At 40.7% G+C, this 23,196-nt stretch overlaps 1 protein-coding gene across 1 annotated transcript in view; it reads left to right on the forward strand.

Annotated features, from left to right (window-relative positions):
- The first annotated feature begins 7,415 nt into the window (after positions 1-7,415).
- Positions 7,416-23,196, forward strand: part of Antxr1 (ANTXR cell adhesion molecule 1) — a 206,607-nt gene continuing 190,826 nt past the window's right edge. The window contains 1 exon segment of the mRNA XM_033764479.1: positions 7,416-7,888. Within this exon segment, the coding sequence (XP_033620370.1) occupies positions 7,737-7,888 (152 nt within the window). The 5' untranslated portion in view covers positions 7,416-7,736.

Raw genomic sequence — 23,196 nt, forward strand, 5'->3', positions numbered from 1 at the left:
ATTCCTCCAGTCTCATAAGCTCCTTATTTTCAGTAAGTTACTGGCAGTCTCAGCTATGCCTGACATGCCCGGATCTGTTCTGTGCCCTTTGGAGAGTAACATTTTAATCTTGTGGTGAGGATGAAAATGAGCAGCTATTGAGAGGGCATCTGGAGGTCTAACTGTCTTCTAAATAGCTTTCTGCTCACCTTCCCTGTTTCAGCTTTATGTGTTATTCTTCACTACCAGAGAGTCTACAGTGCAGATGCAGGTGGGTCACAACTTTCTCACTGCGGCTCACATGCGGCTTTTCAGCTTTTCCACATTGAGGCTGTTTCCTCTTTCTCCTTTTCTTATGCTTGTGGGTTTGGTTGTTGCTCTTACTTCTCATGCTTTGCTTTTAGTGAGATTGTGTGAGGGCAAACTTCGATGGATTCTGTCCTGCTGAGGCCACATACACTCTTCTGTCCTTCCCCCATATTTCTACTATGCTCCTTTCATGAAGATCACCAAAGAGCTCCTACTTACCATGTCGTAATAAACAGTTTTCACTTCTTATCTCAGTCTCTCCATATCATACACTGTTCTGGGGTGAGCTTCCTTTTCGCATACCATCTTAGCCACACTTTTTTCTGCCTGAAAATTGTCTCAATTCTGACTCCTCCCGAGCATCTGTAAAGGAGTCACTGCTTAGAAGCAAACTCATTGGATAAATGCAAATGTGGCTACTAGCCTTAGCTCTGCTGTGCCCTGATGAACCTTGATGGATTATGAGTAGAGATAATCACCCTGGAGATCCCTTTGGCCAAAGCCAGAGGCAGTTTAAGTAGCCCAGGCAATAATTTCATTGCCATGGACCCTTTCATGATCACTTCTGGACCTTCTTAATGGAAGAATGTCTTATTACTAATAGGAAGAGACATCTGCCAGGTTTTAATTCATTCACAAGTTATCCCAATGAGCTGTGGTCCAACAGAATCTCACAGAGGATGCCAGCATGCCATGCTTTCTCCTTGGGTTGCCATAGAGGAGTGAAAGGGACATGTTGAGGTTCCTCTAAAAGATACACTTCTACCTCCCAACTACATTCTCTTAAGGTTCAGGTTTTGTTCATTTGTGCATCTTCAGCACAAGCATAGAGATAGATGGATAGATAGATAGATAGAGATTATTTTTAAGTAAAGGAGTTAGTTAATGGAAAGGAATAACAACAGCTCTTTTTTATAGATTCCTGTATCTCAAAAACCCAATTATAGGAAGAAGCATCACTTACTATAACAATTTATTCAGGCAATTCATTAGAGTTTAGCCATCTAGAATTCTTAGCTAGAAGAAACAGCAGTGTTGCAATACATGATTAATAGCCCTAAAGTGTATTTTTCATTTGTCTTCTCATGCATACTAGGAAACCACAAATTCTCTGTAGTTCCTCGATGCTCTAGAATCTTCATATTTGCATTTTTGAAAGTAGATAATAAGAATATCCATCCTATAGAAACAGCTTTGGTTCACTAGTAGAAGAAAAATCAAATGCTCTACAAATGAATCATCTAAATTTGTTACATCTCTAGAAGAAATTCAAGTACAATTTCTCAAAATCTCCCAATATCAATGAAAGCCAATGTGTACTGTGTCTGTTGTGGGCTTCTTGGAGGCCATACATAATATATAATATCTCACTGAAAATGCCCAGCAACTCAGTTTGGTAATATTATTCATCTCCATTTTGCAGATGAGGGGTTGTGACATGTACGGAACAAGTGATTTTCACAGTCATCCAGACTCAGAGAGTTGTCCTGTGACCCCAAATAGCCTGATGTGACAGCACTCTAATCATTGTGCTCAAATCATTTATGGGAATACAATAAATTCTATGTATTTCAATAGATATAATTAGAGAAGAAGAGCATACAAGACAAAATGGACCACTGAGACTATTTAACTTTCTGTGCCACTCAAGCCCTCACACCCATTTCTGATGTTCTACAGATGTTTGTACCTGAATAGTCCCTCACCTCCACCTTCACAGTACCCCTTCCACACATCCCATCCACAATCATTTTCTCATACACATACACAGACCACTGGTCCCCCTCTGGCTTGCAACTTGGATAGTGGCCATTAGCAAAAGGATTGGAACAGTTATGGACTGCACAGTTCTGGATAGATTTTTCCTTTTGTTTTCAGTTATAAATTGGTCTAAATTTATTAGTATACATCAGTGTCAACAGATTTGGGCAAGACTGGGCTGGATTGGGCTTGTCTTTAGCTTTGTGCTGGCTTTGACCTGTCTATTAGAATCTTCCATTGGGCATTTATAATCTCTGGACCCTAGTCTCTGATTTGTTCACCATGGCTTTGTGTCATTTTATGAATCTGGGATGGTCTTTATCAGATATGGTATCATAAATTATGGGTTATTCTCTAGACTGGATCCTTGAAAGAATGTGCTTGGGCTTGGCTGTAGCTTAGGCTGCATTGAGATGGTGTGTGGCCTCAACTGAGCTGGGCTCTACACCAAATTAAACAGGATCTCTCTTTCTGGGCTGATATTGACCAATAGAGGCAATGAGCTCATTTATTGCAGTGCTCTCTATTAGTCAGAATTGAGTTGGAACCTACGTCGAATAAGTTTTATATCTGCTTTTGGGGTGGTTGTTAACAGGGCTTTGGACTGGGGTTTTGGATTGCACTTAACTGAATCAAAAAGTGTATTGGACTGAATTTATTTTTAAGCCAAATTTGGCTGAGCTCCTGCTGGGGTTTTAATGAGACAAAGACAACAAAGCTTTGACTGTTTCTGTGCTGAAGTTGTAGAGAGTCTAGATTATGAGATTCCATCAGAACATTTTACTCAGATTATGGTTCTACCTTTAGGTTTAACCTTATCATTGGTGTTTTCCTGTCATTCAGTCATTACTCAGCTATTTCAGACTCTTTAGAAACTTTATTATTCCAAACTATAAACTGCTTCTGGAAATACACTCATGATTTTTCATGGAAGTTGGTCCCCAGAACCAGTGAAACCTCCAAGAACCTACAAACATAGGCCATACTTGACTGAAAAAAAAAATTAGGGGACATTACCATATCTGTCCACACTGTGGCAAATATTCCTAAGGGGGGGGGATACAATTTTTCTTGGTTAGTCTGTGTTATCTGGACCCTATTCAAGCATCTTTTTTTCATGAACCCAAAAAAATAAAATTTAGCTGTCCTGATTGTTATGGAAGGAATTGGTGAGTGATATGCACATAGAGGTGAGCTGAATGGAAGTAAAATAATAAAATATTTATTTGCCAGCAAAGGTCAAATCACACTCAAAAAGGCAGTGCCAGTGATTGACCCCCTCCTATGGGGTTGCAGCTTCCTCTTTTATAGGTTTCACAGTTATGATCTCATTTAGGTGGTTAAATTTAATTTCCTCAGTTCACATTACCCATGCACAAATTACAGTGACAAGACAGTTAACTTTAACTGAGATGTAACGATTCCTTATAGTTAGAGAGTTTGCCTTAAGATTCCTCTAGCTATCTATTCTAGTGCACAGGAAGGGATGTTCAAGGTTAGGGATGAGGCCAGATGTCCCATTTCATGATCAGTGCCTCTAGTGTCTGCTAATTTTGAACTAAACAAAGCAGATTGCTGTTAGAGACAGCAGAAGTCATTTTACATTTTCCTAATATTTTGTAGGTTTTTAGATTATTTACAAAAGTTATCTGTATCACTGATGAGACTGGCCACACTATTATCAGGGCATAAGTTTTGTGTATGACAGCTCAATGAAAAGGGCTATGCCACAATGTCAGAAGTGGCACAGGCAAGCAAAGGAGAGAGTCACTAAGAGGTTGATAGGTGGACAGATCATATTTAATAACTATTGACTGAAAGAAGGAATCCAGCACATCCAGGTATGGGGCTAAAGCCTTGGGATGATCTGTTTATAAACTCTCCAGTCCTTTGGAAGACAAAGTATGTGAAGTTCTTGACATCCTTTAAATATGTAGGGATTTTTCCTATGGTAAATAAATCATTTTAACATTAACAAGTTACTCTCTTGTCCCTTTATCTTCTTGAAAGAGAGATCCCTTTCCTTATTACTCAGTGCAGCCTAACATCCCTCACATTTCTGCACTGGAATCCTGCTTAGTGACACAGCAACACTTCTATCAAATCTGTGAGCTTTCTTTGTGGCTTTTCCTCCTAATTTCCACAGTATGTGCTATTGTTGACTACTTCTTCCTCTAAGAAACACTTCTCTGCCTTAGCTTTAACATGTACAGTTAATTTTCCCTTGACCATCTTCAACCCCAGAAATGTCAATCCATATCCTGGGCACACCACGTACATTGTTTTTCCACTGACTTGAATTTGAGTGGCAGAGGAGTTCCTTCCAAATCCCATATATCTATCTCTTTGAATCTTTAAAAGGCTATTCTCTCCAAGAACACTGAGCTCCTCGGCAGGGATTAGCAACCAACACACTCCAAGTTCCATCAGAATTACCTCAAGAAGATGGTAGCATTTAAGCAGGTGACACTTGACATTTGGATATCTCGCAGCTCTAAGATTTATCTGGAAAATGTCATCAGGAGGCCACAGGAGACTCTTCCCAAGTCCTATTCTTCCATTTAGTGTCTGACCCACCTCTCCCATGTCCCCACATACACTAAATATGAGGCTGACATATCATACCACTAAAGGAAAAATATTTTGCCAATTCCAGGGGCCTGATAATGTCACCTCCCCAACTGAACTACCATGCTAGGATTACATAAGGAACTTCACTACCATAGTTAGAGACTGTGGGCATTTTTGTTCTATTTCAACCTCTTCTGAGAAGAACCACATCTCCATATCACTTCGTGTCAACTTCACTTCATGGAAATGTTTGGAGGAGATGTCCCTGCCATGAGTGAGGCCAGCACAAATCCTTCTGGCACAAGAAATATCCTGGAATAGGCAGAGAGAAGGATAGAGTCATTTTAAGATCTAGAGATGGTCAAATTGTATCAATAAACCTTTCTTGTGGAAGTAAAGCAGAGGCAGCTTGTACACTCAAATATCTGAATCAATCCAACCACCTCCCTCCCCTCGTGGGGCCATATTTATCATAGCAAACATTCTTTCACTCCCCTTTCCTCCTCTACAATCCTCCTCTACAATCTGTGCTTCCCCTATAATGGTGTCCCTAACTTTGAAGAGCTCTATTAAGATACATCTTGCTTCCCTCCCAAGCTAACTTTATAAATTATTTTCCTATAAAACTCTGAAGACATTTCTGTTACTGAAACTTTTAAACAACCCAAGAGAAACTTGAGGGCATGAGGATGAAACAAGATAGTCCTAATGTCTTCCTGATTCCTCCTACTCCTCGTCTTCCCCGAGTCACCTTCCAACCCTTTATTAGTCCCTGACAAATAGATAAAACCTTGTCTTTACTACATTGTCCTATTACACATTGATTTTATTTCCTGAACACAATCCCCTGGTTTTCCAGTCTTCATCTGCTCAGCTCATTTGAATTTCTCAGACATCCCCTCCTTCCTTCTCATTCTGGAGCTGCAATAGGCCCAAATGGGTTTCTACCTCTAAGAAGAGAAAATGAATAAAAAAGGAAGATTTGGACAGGGTACAGTATTTAAACCTTCCCCTAATTTTTTTTTCTTGAAAGCAATCATTCCCAGAGAATGAGTTTCAATAAGTATTATCTAAAAAGAAGAGTTTTGTGGTCAAGGAAGTGAGGGAGACAGTTAAACAACTTTTTCCTAAAGATATTCCCAAAGGTTTAATATGATAATAAACATGTATTAGTTATCTTTTATTATATAACCAATTGCCCCCATAATTAGAGGCTCAAAGCACAAATAAATATTATTTAATCATTTCAGTGAGTCAGGAATCAGGAAAAGGCTCAAGAGAGTGACTGTAACTGGGGTCTCTCATGAGGTTGTAGTTGAGATGCCAGTCAGGGCTTCAGTCACCCTAAGACTTGACGGGGCTGGAGCATCTATTTCCAAGACTAGCCACTTCCAGGGCTGGCAATTGATGCTGCTTTTCAGAAAAGAATCTCAGTTTCCTGCCACATGGACTCCTCCCTAGGGCTGCTTGGGTGTTTCGTGGTAAAGCAGTCAGCACCTCCGGAATAAATGATCCAAGAGAGCAAGAGGGGAAGTCAGTTCTGCAATATTTCAGCAACTACTGTGCTTATATGTCCCTTACTCAATGGGAGAGGCATTGTAAATACAGGAGGCAAAGGACATGGAAGATCATTTTGCAGGTGGGATAGTGAAATATATCAAATTAATGCTTAATGAAATATTCCAAAACATTAGGATTTTATAATTTACTTATTGTGGAAAATAAGAGAATAAGGGTCTTAGAGAATTGGAGAGGCTTAGAGGCTTATAAGGGTCTTAGAGGCTTAGAGGAAAACAACTATGGGAATAAGGGTCTCAGAGAATCACCTGTGGACAGGAAGATGTGAGTCTGTCTGGAGGGAGAATCTTGAAAGCTGGCATGTGAGTGCTTGTAAGAGGATTCCCAGAATGGAAGACTTTGAAGCAAGATCTGGGTTCTCACCTGGAACTCGGGCTCAGAGACCCCTCTAAAGAAGACCCTCCAGTTAAGAAACCCTAGCACAAGACTTCCCTGCCAGTCTCAAAGTCTTAGAACAAAGCTGTTTTACTTCCACTGCCTTACAGCAAACTTGCAGGGAAAAAGTCAAAGTTCACAGACTGAAAGGAAAAACTGTTGTCACAGAAACCCTAAATATGGAGAGGAAGACAATCTAGAGGGCTCAGCTCTTCCGAGCTGGAAGCAATCAGAATACCACACTCTGGCATTGTGCGTGCTGTTTTCAGAGCTGTTTTCAGCAAGACCCCAACACCCTCATTGCCATCTGTGCTAAGACTGCATAAGAATACGCAAGCATAAGACTACTTAAGGTCACTCGGATGATTCAGATCACAAAAGCCTTGTTTTCCCCTACTTAATTTGCACAATGGCTTATGTTTGCAAAGGTCCCAGCCTGGAGTCACCAAATGTTTACAGTGACCATATTCACAAACACAAAAAAGGAAGAGAAAGTACACAAAGGATAGAAAGGATGGAGAAGGGGTCATGGAAAAAGAAAAGGAAGGTCCGCGACTGAAGGGGAAACACACTTTTTTTAAATGTACAGCTTACTTGTACATGTTAGGAAAATGAAATTTACACCCTCTGTCTGGAAGGCCCCCTCTGCCCTGCCCCAGCCACCCTCCAGCACCCCAAGCGAGCTTTCGCAGCCTTTTACCACAAGGTGGCACTCTTTGGACTTTCTTCCCCCCCAAAATATGAAAGGGGGGAGAGGGGAGGGAGAAAAGGCAAAGCACTGCCCCAACCAAGAACAATTTGAAAACCCACCCCATAATACTTAAAATCTGGGACAAAGAACCGTCAGGACGTAATTGCTTCGATTGCAAAACCGCAGCGCAGCCTGGGGAGCGTCCGGGAGGCCTGAACCTAGAGAAACCCTTTAAAAACGAAAAGTACAGTATTGGGAACTTCTTGAAACCTGAAACCTAGAAACAGAATCGAAGCGGAAACCAGAGGGAAAACCTTGAACTGCTCCAGACAATTGCTTCCGGGGAGCTTCGAGGGAACGAGGGGGAATAAGGGCCCGGCTGCAGGACCCCTCGGATGGCGCGTCCCTGAGGGTCGCGGCGAGTTCGCGGAGCGTAGGAAGCGGAGCCCCGGCTGCCCCTGGGCTGCAGGTCATGGCCACAGTGGAGCAGAGAGCCCTCGGCGTTGCCTTCAAGTGGCTGTCTTTGGCAACTCTTGTATTCATCTGCGCCGGGCAAGGGGGACGCAGGGAGGATGGGGGTCCAGCCTGCTACGGGGGATTTGACCTGTACTTCATTCTGGACAAGTAAGTGCCGGGAGTCGCTGCCGCCGGGGCTGAGCTGGTGATGCTTTCGCTAGGCAGGGCTGGTCAGCTGGGTCGCGCTGGGACTGGCGCTCTTCTCCGGGGACCTGGAGGAGCCGCGGGAGGTGGCGGCGGCGAGCGTCGCGCCTTTGTTGGGGAGTGCTCCTCCCATCCTCTCCGGCGCTGCCCCAGCCCTCCGAGGAGGCGACTGCTTGTTTGGGGCTCTGACTTCTTTTCTGTCTCGCGCTCTGTGACCTCGGAGCCAGCGAGGGACTTGGAAGATGTTATTGGCTTAATTGTTTCTGTGACTCTTTCGCAAGTTGGTGATAAAGGGCTGCTTACCGGAGGTAAATCTTGCAGCACATCTTCTTACTTTTTAAACGTACGCGTGGGCATCTCAAAGCCAATCGTCTCTTTTTAAAACAAAACACAGTCCCTTTGTTCCTGATAATATAATGCATCTTCTTTCTAAGCACTGAGGGAAAACACCAGGCAGGGTTTTTCAGTCTCGGCATTGTTGAGATTTAAGCCTGGTGACTCTGTTGTGGGGGCCGTCCTGGGCGGTGCAGAATGTTTAGCAGCATCCCTGGTCTCTACCCATTGCATGCCAGGCACACTCTGCCCTTCCCGGTTACTGGTGACAACAAAAAGCATCTCCAGGTATTGCTAAATACAGTACTCCTTCCTCTCCTTGGGCGTGAGAACCCAGGTGTAGGCAAACTCAAGCTTTTCAATAATAGGCTACCCAGGAGATGCAGGAGCGCAGGTTTCCTTACTAAAATGGATAGCAGTTAGGCTTCAGGACTTTGCTCAGGAAAGAGCAAAAGAGTTCACTCTGACCAATTAAACACTTCCCAAATCCCCCGAAGGTTTGCCAGGACACAGGCACTTAGAGGAGCTTCATACTATTTGCTATAAATTAGCTTTAACAATAAAAAGGCCCTCCAAGAAGAACCCTCCTCTTTAAAACTGCTAGCATACAGTGCCAGGAGAGGCTGTGGGGAGATGGATTTCACAGACTGGAAAGTTTTTGGGAGTTGGAAACAGAGTCCTGCAAAAGAAGCTGGCCAGCTAGACACCAAATGTGCTTTGCAGTTGCCCCTGGCGTTTGGTTTTTCCGTAAAGACTGTTTTGAATCCAGATTCTTTGGATGAAAAGTGAGATCTCTTTCTTGCAGATTTATGAGAAGGTGGATACTGAAAATACAATCCAATGCTAAGAAATGGAATTTCTTTTGTTGCTGCTAGTAGCTGAGAGCACTAGCCACAGTCTCGGGGATGGTGTCTGAAAACACTCAGATGCTCACTATTTAGCTCTCTAGCTCAGGGCGACATACAAGGAAACCTATACTGACAGACTCACCATTCCCTGAGTGGAGCGATCCATTCTGTAAAGATAATCCATTCTCCCAAAATTAATTTATGAACTGAATTAAACTTTTTAGTTCCGTCCAGGTTCTGAAATAATTTATTTGGGTAGTGGGAGGAATTTAATGATATGAGCCTAAGCTTTTATAGAAGGGGGAAGTAGAAAAGAACTATAGTATTTTTGAAAAAGACTAATGAAGAAATATTTTCCCCCAGCTGGGTGTGGTTTTGCACACCTATAATCCCAGCACTCGGGAGGCTGAGGCAGGAGGATTGTTGGGAGTACAAGGCCAGCCTGAGCTACATAGTGAGACCCTGCCTAAAAAAGAAAGAAAGAAAGAAAAAGAAATATTAAAATATGTTAGAAGACAAATTAATGGTAAAGGCCAAGGAATAGGTGGACAGAATAGAAAATCTTGATATAGAGTACAACAGCATTTCATGAAATTTCAAATCAGTGTGGAGTGAGCTCATTGTTTTCAAAAGTGGCTTTTGAACATATGGTTTATAAAATGGAGAAGGAAAAAGGATTGATCTGCACTTTGCATGATAAACCAAAATAAATCCTAGAATGATTACAACTTTAAAATTTTAAGTAGAATTATCAAAGTACTGGAAGATAATTTAAATGAGTATTACTGTAATCTTAGAAGATAATTTAGATAACTATTAAAGTAGTCTTACCTTTAGAGCTTTTAAAGTGTGATAGCAATGTAGGAACTATAAAGGAAAATACAGAGGGATTTGAATACATTAAAATTCTATGCTCTGTAAGTGAAAAATACCTCAAATAAAATACAGTAAGTCACAAAACTTTTGTAACATAAGTCACCCCCTGAAGACTGATCTCAATATTTAAAAGTAAGGAGCTGAGGGGTGGCTCTGTTGTAGAGTGCTTGCCTAGCATGCATGAGGCCGGGGGCTCAATCTCCAGCATCCCTCCATATTAGTGAATTTTAAAAATATGCATAGTGGTTTAAAAATAGCCTGGCTAATAAATAAATAAATAAATAAATAAATAAATAAATAAATAAATAAAAATAGCCTGGATGCATAATTCACAAAGGAAAAGTATAGTAAAATCCATAAATGAACAAAAAAGTTCCACTTCCCCTAGTAATCAGAGAAATGAAAAAGTTGAACAAGATACCATTTTTATTAGTTTGGCAAAGACTTTTAAAGAAGAACCATATTCAGGATTGAACAACTTGTGGGCACTGTCACAACTTACTAGGGAAAATGTAAGTTTTATAAGCGTATTCTTTCTAGACTTGCACTGTCCAGTAGAATTTCCCAGGATGGTGGAACTGTTCTGTGTCTGTGTTGTTCAGTATAGTAGCTGCCAGCCATAGTTGACTATCAAGCACTTGGAATGTGGCCAGTACAACCAAGGAAGTGATTTTTAAAAATTTTTCTTAATTTAAATTTAAATAACCACATGTGAATACTGTATGGGATAATATAGACAAGAAGATTATTTGGCAATGTGTATCAAAGTTTTTTTTAAAGGCTCCATTTTTCATCCTATAGTTTCATATTTTAAAGAAAAAAATTCAAATAGTCATCACAGGAAGAACCTGAATGTTTTTTTTTTTGGTGGGGGCGGTTTGAGACAGAGTCTCGCTATGTAGTTGAGTCTGACCTGGAACTCACTATGTAGCCCAGGCTGGTCTTGAACTCACAGCAATCCTCCTGCCTCAGCCTCCCGAGTGCTGGGATTACAGGCCTGCGCCCCCATGCCACCATTTAGAAAGAACCTAAATGTATATTCATGATAGTGCTGCTTATAATAATAAAAAATGATTATTGAAATGTCCAACAACAGAAGATTTAAGTAAGGCATGATATATGCAGAGCATTAACTATGCATTGTATATTATGCAAGCCAGTTAGATATTTTAAGAACAAAAAGAGTGCTTAAAATATACTCTTAGATGAAATTACAGTTACCAAACATTGTGTGCATTATGAACCAAACTTTGTAAAAAAAATTAAACACATACATTTATATGTCCGTATTTACCTGATATGGTAAATGTATTTCCTTTTTCTCTCTCTCATTGAGTTTATTGGTACATTTTAGGTATACAGTTCAGTTACATTCATCATTGGGATCTTATACCTTTACATGACAGGTCTTTAATGAGAACCAAGGTATTTCCTTTTAGAAAACAAGATTTTTAACTTCTGTTTTTATGCTTTTTTTGAAACTTCAGAATCTTTTATAAAAACATTAATTTTATATTCAATAAAATAAGTTAGTTTGAGTTTTTAAAAATTCAAGAGTGGAGAAGATCCACCAGTATGCTAAGTTTCCCAGACCTCACTATTATAATGGAAGTGATTTAATTTTTAAATGTACCATTGGTTCCATTAAAGAATATTAAGGATCCAAAAATGTTCGGGACAGGAGGGGGCAGTGAGAGAATTTCATAGGCACTTAACTTTGCATTCAGGCGGATACCTCTGACTTCCTTGGTTGTTTTATTGCCTGGAGACAGAGTTGGTTTGTGAGACAGAAACAACTTGCTGGAACTCCCCCACATGACTGTGTGTGCACTTGCAGCCTGCCACCTCGAGGCAGGGCGATTTACGCGATTACTGAGTTCAGAACTGGGGGATTGGGCCGACAGATCGCTGTGGCAAACAGGCCCCTGGGCGGTCCCTAAGACATGCTCTTCTGTCCTAGAAAGAAGCTTCTAGGACATTGCTGTCCAGCACCCAACCACAGCTGAGTGGAAAGAGAAAGAATGCTGACTCGTTTTTTCCTTGGGCTTCTGAGATCCTCTGGCTGGTGAGACACTGTCTACAGGCTGAAACCAGCGGATCACAGGGAACTAAACCCACCGCCATCCTCCTCCCCACCCTTGCAACGCCCTTTCCCCCTGCGAGTGGTTCTCTTCCCCGTGCCATTAAATCTCAGCTCATTTCAGCTTCAAGCAGATGCATCTCTGGCCTGGAGGGAACCCAGATTATGCATTTAATGGAACTTCGGGTTTTCTCAACTAGGAGCAAAGACGGCATAATGATAACCTAGAACACCACAGTAACACAATAGGGCATTATTAGCAGCTTTGGCGACTGGGCTGCACAAGGCTTTATACTGATGGAATTTCATGTTCATTTAAACATGCTTTTCTGGTTATAGTCAGGAAAAGGAGATTGCTGGGAATTCAATCAGGGATTTGAAAAGTCAGATTTGGAAGGTCTCTGTCCAGAGAAAAACAGTAAAGGAGCAGCTAACCTCTTTAAGTCTTCCAGGGGTCCTCAAAGATTAATACACCCATTTGGCCAAACTTTCCTCTCTCCCAGGGCCTTTATGTTATTATAGCATATATTTATATACCACATATTGGTCTGTTTTATAGAGAGCTATTAGTCAGTTAAATGGAGAAAGTGGATTTTCCATCCTGAGTCTCAGGGAAGGGCTGGCTTTGGGATATGTGCCCTGAAGACTTCAAAAATAGAATGTGGGGGAGACAGCAGGAGCATGGAGGGGTGGTGGACTGGAGAGTAGGAGTGGGTGTTGAGTGGCCTTACTTACAGGGTTTTCAAAGCCAAATTCTGTCATATCTTTCCTGTACCCAATAAATCGTCCCCTGTGAAAGGGCTCCCCACAGCCTCATGTGCTCCTGCCCATGTGAGCTCCTTGACTCCCCTCTGCAGCTTCCTTTTGCAAATTTTCTCCCCTTTTCCCCCTGCAAAGGGACCCCATCCTGTCACCCAAGCTTGCAACTGCAGTACCCACCACTGGATGATCCCATAGCAGTGCTGATCTGTAGGATCATAACTATATGTCATATTCCACATACATAGTCATGAGACTGATTTTTATAGCATTAGACTGAGAACCTCACTACCAGGTATAGTATTATCTTTTTTTGGGCAGGGGGATACTTTTTTGGCTTCCCAACTACTAACTAGGGAAACCTTTAGAATCAGAATTTATGTGAGTCTCACTAATACTCATGCTCATTCACATGAGCCACAGACTCTACTTTTTCTGGTAGGTAGGGAAAGCAAGATTTTTCCTAATTTATGGATAAGAAAAACTTTGTTCAACTTAAGCACTAGGACTAGATCGTGACAGGGGCCAGGAGAATGTCTACTCCTGACTCCCAGCCCAGTTCTTCCTGCTCATCACTCCCCTGTGCAGTTGGGCTGTAATGAGAAGCACATGGCAGTACAACTAGAGGAACTGGGTAGGTTCCAGGAATTAAAACTCCCTGCAGCACAGTTTGAGTAAATCATGGTGCATATGGCAACTTAGATTGCTTAATTGGAGAGCTACTGCTTCACTGTTAAATCAGCTTGAGTCAGTTGAAAGTTTCAGGAACTGCACATCCCTGTGGCCCACTGAGGTGCTGTAGACATCTGGGGATTGACTGATAAATTGGACCCTGGGGGACATTCGTTACATCTGATTATTCTGCACCTGAAGATTTAATAAGTTAGTAATTTGTTCAGATTGAGTTTGGTGGAAAAGAAAAATTTGAGCTTGTAGATATGTTAAAATACCAAGATATAGTTTGTTTTCAAAAATACTTAGAAGATGGGTTAACAGCAATTTCAAATCTTTTAGAGCTTTCAATAATACTAGACAGACAGACATCTGTGTCACAGGTTTCACAGGTTCACCATCACTGGTTTAGGATAATGAGAATATAAAAATGGCTCTGAATAAAGAAAACAAAGAGTCCATTAGAAAGCACCTATGTGCTTTCTCGTACAAATACTATTGTAATTTTAAGAGACATCAGAAAAAAAATTTTCTCAGGGATCAGAATGTTGTTTTGTTTTGTTTTGTTTATTGAGGTGGATTGGTTTTAAATATTCCACTAGGTTCCAGGTGGAAAAAGGCCTATCAGACCAAGCAATGGTTGGTAGAAATGCTTACAATCTGCAAGCTGTGGCATATGGGTCAAAAATAAAAGTAAATAAGGTGAAAGTGTTTTTTTCTGTCTGGGTCAGCCAAGTAATCACCTCTACTTTCTTGAGCTATGGAGACCTGGTAACACTCAGCTAAGAATAGAATGCAGGAGTGCTGGAAGAAGGCAACTGTCCTAAGAAAAACCTGTAATTATCTCCAAATGCTGAGGACTCCTAGTGATCTAAGAACAAACTCTGGCACCTCTTAGACAGAACTGGCTATCACATAAATGCAAATGAGATTTTCTGTATGCTAGTTTGGAACATGTGTCTATTTTTGGTATGAGGCCAAGACACTGGATTGTGTTCCTCTTACTGATTACTCTGCAGTGAAAGACAAAGATGGGGTTTGCACATTACCTGGTGTTCTTCAGACATGTCACGCTCGTACTGAAAAAGTAATTTGATTTCTTCTATTGACTCAGCTGATTCTTCTTCATTTAGCATAAGTCGATTCCCAATAGTGATCGCAAGTGTGTACAGTAATAAAGGTGTGGGTAGTACAGTGCCTATTGCCAGCAATGTCCTGCCCTGGGAGGTGCAAAGAATGGAAGAGAAGCAGGAAACAGTCGCAGACTACTGATTTTTTAGGCAAAAAGGCATTAGGAGGACTCCAGGCAGCCAAAGGTAAAGGCCCAATGAACATTTGAGCAGAGGTAGGCAAAGTCAAGTTTAGATCAATAAGAAGCAATAAAACTAACAATTACTGAGCCTTTGCTATTTACAAGATGTATGGTAAACATGTTGCCCGTATGGTACCATTTAGTTTTTGTAGTTCCCTTCAAATCTGTACAGTCATAATCACCATTTCACACAGAGGGAAACTGAAGTTTAAAGAAACGAGCCAAGATCACTCCAAGTGGGAAAACTTTGCCTTAAACCCAAGCCTTTCTGACTCACAATCTATACACAAAGATGAAAGGAATTTGAATGGGCAAAAGAACATTGACTCAATCAGTATAGGTTAGGTTATGCTGTGGTAACAACTCCCAAAATTTCAGTGACACAAAAGAGCAAAGGTTTAGTTTTTATCTATACTACATGTTTGATGAGGCAAAGCAGGAACTGTATTCATGGTTGGTCTGAGAGCAGGTTGTTCTAGGGAAGGCTGCTCTTCGGCTCCTACTTCACCATCACAGCTCTAAGGAACAGAGTGCTGGAGGATGTCTTGCACTAGCAGTGAATGCTCCAACCAGAAGTGATGTTTATCCTTCTACTCAGAGCCTGTTAGCTAGAACTAGTCACATGGGAAGGGACTAAAGAAGTGCATCCAGAGGAAAACAAAAGCCAAATATGGGTGAAACATTAAATGCCTCTACTGTAAACATAATTATACGTTGCTTTAGCACAAGTAGTAAGCAAGAAGGGAGTAGTCATTAAGATTTCTGGAGAAAGTTCAGTCTGTGTTAGAAATATTCATCAGTCTGTAATTACTTTCAAACATGATATTTCAGATTTGTCCTGGAGGCAATGATGCCTCTTACTCTTTTCCTCCCTTCCCTATTCCCTCCATACTTTAGATAAAACTTATGGTTCAGTGGATGGGAGATAAAGCAGGTTAAATAGAAAGTTAAAAGAGAGATTAGTCATGCTTCTCTGCCACCTGAATATTTTATGAATGTTTGAGACATCAGAATCTCTTTTTCTATAGTTGGTGGGATATGAAGTAATTTGAAACCTTGAGATAGAGTGCAGTCTCTGGAATGTTACAGCAGATGAGTTAAGAGGGTGCTCATGGACTACAGAGGTTGTTTCAGAGTTTGAATCATGAGTGCCTGGGCTCCAACTTGTGCTTCTCAATGGGAGTGCTGTTGGCATACTTCATGAGACAGTTTCTCACTGAACACTTAGATTACTGATCCTGATCTTGCTATGTCAATACCATTAGCCTTCCTGGTCACAATAACCAATAAATAAATGTCTCTATGTTTATTTTTAAGTGCTTTTTCTGGAGGTGGAGTCGCTCTGCTTGGGTACCCCTGAATAAGGGATGGTAAGGGAGAGTGAAGCATTCTAAAGATGTTGATTCCTAGGACCCTAGGACCACATCTGAGGCCACTCATCTGGCAGAAGAATTGAGGAGGCTTCTGTGATTAGAGAACCAGTGGAAAGTATAGACCTTGGAAGTAAATATGCTAAACTGGTAGCTCTCAACCAAGGGCCAGATCCCACCTCCTGAGGGCTGAGGCAGGCATGTGCGTTTTGCAGAAGTTTTCCAGGTGTTTGTGATATGGGTTCCTCCTTCCCACAGCGAGTTGTGGAACTGAACAGGAAGACAAGAGCTGTGCTATAACAATGGCCTTTTTGCTCTCTGATGATGATATAGCGTACATTGTAGAACTGGACTCAAAGGAGAATTCTCATTTTGGATGATGATATGAGAAACCCAACATGATACGGAGGAGGAGAGCCAGAGTCACAGATAAGCCAAGCCTCACTTTTCAGTGTTGCTAGATCCTGCCATGTGTGCATACACATAATTAATGGTGTTCTCTCATGTGGAAAGATTTCTGCTCCTTTTCTGTCAAGACTCTAGGCCAGGACTTTGCTCTAGTACCTCACAGGGACGAACAGCACCTCAAACATAGGAGTTAAGAGAGCAGCCTGTGAAATTTGGAATTTTCAGTCTCAAACATCAGCTCCATTTTTCACCAAGCATTCTAATCTTAGGCAAATTATTTAAACTCTTTTAATCTTAGTTCTCATAATAAAATAGATATTAAAATGTATGCTCACATCACAGAAGTATCATTAAGACCAAAACCTCCATCTGGACATTTGTCACACAAGTACCAGATGGTAGATGGTGATGTGACAGTGATGACAATGGTGGTGATGGTAATAGGAATAAGGATGACAGTGGAGGCAGAAGGAGGAGTTTCAGGTTTCCTTGAGCTGTGGAATTTTCATTTATTGTAAGACTTAAGTCTGACTTTTATTCCTGGAGTGTGAACAGCCAAGAGGCTTCCATGATGCTGGGCTCAGAAGCTCAGCGAGGCTCCAGGAGCTTGTCGGACAGCAAGAGTCACCCAGGAAGGAACACACCAGGCAAGTTGGCAAATAGACCTTTATTAGTCTGGCCAGACGGCACTCCCAAAGCCAAGCAGCTCAGAGAGGCAGCTAGCTCAGAAACAGAGGCCATTTTATATAGGGCCAAGGGGGCGTTTACACTCAAAACTTACAGGAAGGGGATAAAGGCTAAGAATCAGTTGATCTGAGCTAGTGGTCATCAAGCATATACTCAACCGTTACATACTAATGATCAGCAGATCGACTATCCATTATTCCATTTACAACTTAGATTATAATGTTCAGAACATTCAACTACAGGCAAGCAAGGAGTGGCGTGACTGATGTTGGGTCTCTGTGTTCACTACAGTTTCCATTTAGTTTCCCAGCTACTTCAAAGCAGTTACCTAACAATTCACAATTAGTCATTAGTTATCCTATAAGGAATGGGGGGAGCGACAGTCTCTAGGTCGTTTGCTGGTCAACACGGAGTCGCACTGGTTCAGTTAGACTCTTACATTATGTGAAAGTAGTGGTGATAGTGATGGCCGTGTTGGTGAAAGCACTGACAGGGACAACAGGGGTGATGGTGATGGTGAGGATGATGTTCGTGGTTGTGGTGGTGTTGACAGAGATGGCTGCAATGGTGATTATGCCTACAGAGTTGATGTGGTCCTGTAACAAAAGGTAGCTCCCTCGGTGCCAAGCAGGACTGTCTGGCTAGAGTAAGGATCATACCACCTCAAGTCAGTGCTTATTGAACTGTGGTAGGTGTCTGGAATTACAAAATGCTTGAGACATGTCTGAATATTTAAGGTGTTCACAGTTCAGTGGACAACATGAAGCAATGGGGAAACACTTGTTAAAATAATTTGGATTAACATGCCAGGAATTATTTAACGAGGCTTCATAGAGGAGGTGATTTTGAACCTGGGCTCGAAAGTTGAGCAGGATAGTGTCAGTTGGAAAAGGAAAGAAAGAGGCAACATAAATGACAGGCACATGATGCTAATACTCTTTGTGATGTGACTGTGATAGGGTAGGATGCTGAGAAAAGTTTGGATTTTATTCCATCAGCAACAGATTTCAGGATGAAAGGTTTCTAAAGACAAAACTGGAAGCTTATCTATATGTTTTAGACCTACATATACTGTTTATCACCTAGCCTTGTAACGGGAAAGCAGAAAAAAATGAGTTTATATTTATATTTTTGTATTGAGGAGCAGCAAGACTTGAGTATTGTGTGTGAATGGGAGTCGCAGTTATAAGGAGACAGGTTCAAAAGGAAAGAGGAGCTTTTAGTCTGAACATGTTGACAGTTGGGTGGAGATGTTCAGTAGGTTGAAGTGAAAATAAAGGCAAGTATTCTTAGCCTGAGGGCAGAAGTCGAAAATGTTGGTATGGATAACAAATAGTATGGAGATAAATGAAGACAATTCAGGATTTTAAAATAACAAGAAAAGGTGGAGTTTGAAGAGGAAGACTGCCAAGGTCCAACCTAGGGGATCTGCTAACAAGAATTGCATGGGCAAAAGAAGAGATTCCACCAAACAGATAAGAAGAAGCAGGTGGGCAGTGAGGAGAAAAACAGAACAGAGTTGTACCACTGAGGTGAGGAGGGAGAGCATTTCAGGAGAGAGATGAGTGCTCACCTAGCATAGTGGTGGAAAACCTACGACACCCATGTTATTTGTTTTTCTCTTAAGACAAAAGATATTAATGTATAAGTTGTTTTTTCTCAACTAAAACCTCAGTATTGAGGTTTAATTGGAATGGTGGCACTTTGTGATGGGTACCCTCTAAAAGGTTCGTCATCACGAACCTGGAGGTTTTCCCCTCTAAAATTATGCCCTCCTCTATTTCTAATCTTGGTGAATGGTGATCATTATAAGCTTAGGTACTTAAGCTAACGGTCTGGGAGTAATGTTTTTTACAGTGCCAGGCCTGATATCTACTTCCACATTTGTCCTGGTCCACCCCATTCCTTATCATTGCCTTAGCTCAGCCTTCCACATCGCCTTTGACCTGGCTTATTCAAACATTCTAAAACTTGGTCTCTTTACTGCCTGTTTGCCACCCCCACTTACTTTGTATTCTTGACACTGGTATCGAAGTTATCTCTTTAGAACACAAATCTAATCTTGACATTATCTTTCCTAAGTTTCACATTTTATCCTTTAACACTTCTGAAGGTCTTTCAGGATGAAGTTCAAACTCCTTAATAAAGTATTCAAGATCCTTATTGCTCAGACCACTATGTATTTCCCAAGTTTCATCTTTTACCACATCCCACATCTTTGTAATTTCAAACAAAACAAAACTGCATGTATTGTGCAGTTTCCTGAACTAACCCATGTCTTTCTTGCATTTGTCTGTAATGCCCTTTATCACCTTAAGACAAACAACCATCTCTTTATATTGCATCTTTCTTAAAAATCCCTTCTTCGTTCTGAATCCTCCAACCCCATACAACTCCTCCCATGGTAAGCAATGGAATAGCTCAGTATCAAGAGATAGAGAAGAGAAATCTCAGTATTTGTTTTTTGATGCCTCACGCAATGACTTTATCTTCTTTTCATCATCTGATACTCAATGATATGCAGCCCCAGTGGATAAATACCTGTAGGAATCTCTTGGAACAGGGCTTTCCCAATATCTTGTTGACAAAAGGATTATGGTCAGAATCATAATCATCCTGCCATCACCTCTTACATAAAAATAGTAAAAATAGCAGGTTTACAGAAATTACATAACAAGGAAAAGCAAAGTGAAGAATCCTGACTATAACCATACACAAGTCACAATAATAAACAATGTATGATAAAAAGAAGTACAAAATGTCAGTAGATAGCACCAGGCATAAATAAATAAATGCGAGATAGTAAAACCTGTTGTTAACAGGTTGGCTAAACATCCTGGCTTTCCCAGGATATTCCTGATCCTGTTTTAGTTGTTGTTGTTGTTTTGTTGTTCTTTTCTTTTTTGATGTACTGGATATTGAACCCAGGGCCATTGCACTGAGTTACATCCCAACGTCCTGAGTTTTTTTAAATTTTTAAATTTTGAGACAAGTTCTCACTAATGTGTGCATTTTAGAAATATATTTATGATACCCAGCTTTTTAGTGTAAATGTGGAAAAAGAATAAATGAATTTATATTTTCGGACTGAAGAACAACAGAACTGGAGCACTTCACAGCCACTGTAAAGCACAGATTTCAGAAGGAAAGAGGAGCTTGATATGGATATGCTGAATCACTAATTTGTCCAGGCTGGGCTTGAATGCCACCTCTCAGAGTGCTTGGATTATACCCTGTCTATTCTTATTGCCCCAGTAGAATTAGTAGATTCCTCATTTACTTCCCAAAGTGGCTAAGTCTGGATTTTTAAATAATGTGGTCACCCAGATTATTAACTGACCTAAAAGACAGTCAAAGGAACAAAAAGGGGACTGAAGGCAAGCAAATGAAGCATCTGTACACTTTGTTTCCATAGAATGGGCCACCTGGTCAGCATTTCTTATTCCGTTTAACTGCCCCAGTTTTAATTTTTTCTTAGAATCCTCACTTCCAAATTCTGATAACAACTCTTGGAAATTCTCTTGTATTTCTAACTATTGTGGACTGAACTCAGTGAGCCATGATTATACATTTGCTGATCCCCTCCATGGGGAGGCAGTGTTACACAGGGGTTAAGAGCACAAGGCTCAACACCAGACTTTATGAGCATAGGGTTTAGACTAATAGTGTAAACTCAAAGACTAAACCACCACGGTTCAAATCTCAACCTACCACTTAACAGCTGTGTGTCCTTGAGTAAGTTACTTAGCTCCTCTGTGAAGTCAGTTTCCTCATCTATAAAAAGAGAAATTGTAGCAGGTATCACATAGAGCTGTTCTTAGAACAGAGCTGGCTATGTTGAAAGTGCTAACTGTGATTACTAAATGGCAGTGGACATACGAGTGCTCAGTAGAGCTCAGTGCTTGTTCTTTAATTAATACCCAATATATGTGAGTTTTGTAATTAATGATCTTTGAGGATTCCAAGAACATACTCAGCCCTCAACTGGCTGAATCAGAATTGATTCAGTTGAGGCCCGGGGATTTAGCTGAGTGGTGCCACTGCCTGCCTGACAAGTGCAAGGTCCCGAGTTCAATCCCCAGTACCAAAAAAACAAAAAACAAAATAAGAATTGATTCACTTGGCTGAGTCAATAAAAAGCATACTATAAGTAGGTCCAGAAAGATGAGAAGAAATGAAGGCACTTTTAGAAGTGCTGCTTTAGGGCATCATACATGCAAAATGTAAAATTTAGTAAACTGAGAGGCTCAACAGCTTCTCCCTTGCTCCCTCCACCACTGTCACTTAAACTGTCCCATCCCCTCCAAAGAAGGTCCTAGGAGATATCTACAGAACCCTGCCTCACATCCAGAGGGTCATGACACTGGCACGCAATACAATTGTAAGAAATTATACCAGAAACAAAGCAGATGGACTGAGTTTGAATGTCAGCCAGGGTCTACTCTCAATTGTATTGCCAAGTTGCAAAAATATGTAGCAAAAGATGTTCAGAGTCTTTGGATCAGCCCCAAATCTGGAAGAAAGTTTGAAGTAACAACTGGGATATGATAAGACCTCCCCTTGGAGCATACCCGGCGCATCACCAGTGTGCAGAGGCAGCTGCCCTGAACAGTGCTCAGGAAATAAAGCCATAGAAGAGACAGTCTATGGAAACCAGGTGTCTGCGTGACAGTGATTCTGTTCAGCATTGCTGAATCCATCCCATAGATCCCAGGCCTCCAGGGAAATGGAAGAGCTCTGTCTTTGATCATGTGGCTGCACTAGGGATCAGGAATGAGGCCAGGTGCAGCATAGTGCAGAGACCAGGATAAGAAAAAACTCATACATATGGCAAGCTGGAATGGTACAGCCAAGTCCAAAACATACAGGCACACACACTCACACACACACACACACACACACACACACACACACACACACACTTTCTAAGAATGAAAAGCCTTTGCAACAATAACTAACCACTCTTCACCCCTCTCCTGACTAATAGAACACACAAGTTTACCTTAGCCAAAAAGACCAACCTGTGTTTACTAGATTAAGTTCTTGAAGTTTTTAAGTGTGAGAAGATACAAACATATGTTTGTTAAATTGTTTGTTTGCATCACCTTGGAAATCAGTTATAACTTCCCATACTCAAGGATGAAAATACCACCTACAAAATTTCAGCACCTTTAAGAAAGTTACTGATGTAGAGGAGGAATGAATGGACTAACGGAAAGCATTTGCAATACTAAAGTGAGGCAAGTTGTAGAACCATATGACTTCAGGGAAATTAAATAAAGCCAAAAAAAAGAAGGTGTAAGAGCCCAATGATGAATGTAACTGTACTGTATACCTAAAATGTATACCAATAAACTCAATGAGGAAAAAAATTGTGAAACTGTAGAGAAAATATTTTTTTAAAACAGAACCGATAAATCTAGAACAGTCAGGGAAATACCTCAGAAGCAGTAAGGAACAGGACTGATAGTTCAGAAAAATGAATGATAAAAACATGTTTGAGAAAGTCTTATAATTTGAGGAAGAAGCTGGTGCAATTAGATGAAAGTGTTGAGATAAAAGATGACTGAGGAAAGACAGAGATAAATACCAAAATACCCAATATTTTTCAGTGCGGAAATATAATGTAGAAAAAATATTCAAAGACTTTCAACTTTTTTGATTTCAGAAAATGCCAGTTGAGTAACAATGAAACAAAGTAACAATCAAAATTAATTATCCATTTAAAATAACTACTAGACATATTCTGATGAAAATTTTGAATCTGGAAGGCAAAAGAAAAATTTTATAAGTGAAAAGAAAACACATGTACCTACAAAGAATCTACAATATCAACTAAAGAAGAAATTTGATCAAAATCATTTTTATAATGGATAAAATTATTTTGGTGGATACATTTTGGTGCATATATATATATGTGCATTATA

The sequence above is a fragment of the Fukomys damarensis genome, unplaced genomic scaffold, assembly GCF_012274545.1.
Source record: "Fukomys damarensis isolate Sample0158 unplaced genomic scaffold, DMR_v1.0_HiC HiC_scaffold_2, whole genome shotgun sequence".
NCBI classification, from domain to species: domain Eukaryota; kingdom Metazoa; phylum Chordata; class Mammalia; order Rodentia; family Bathyergidae; genus Fukomys; species Fukomys damarensis.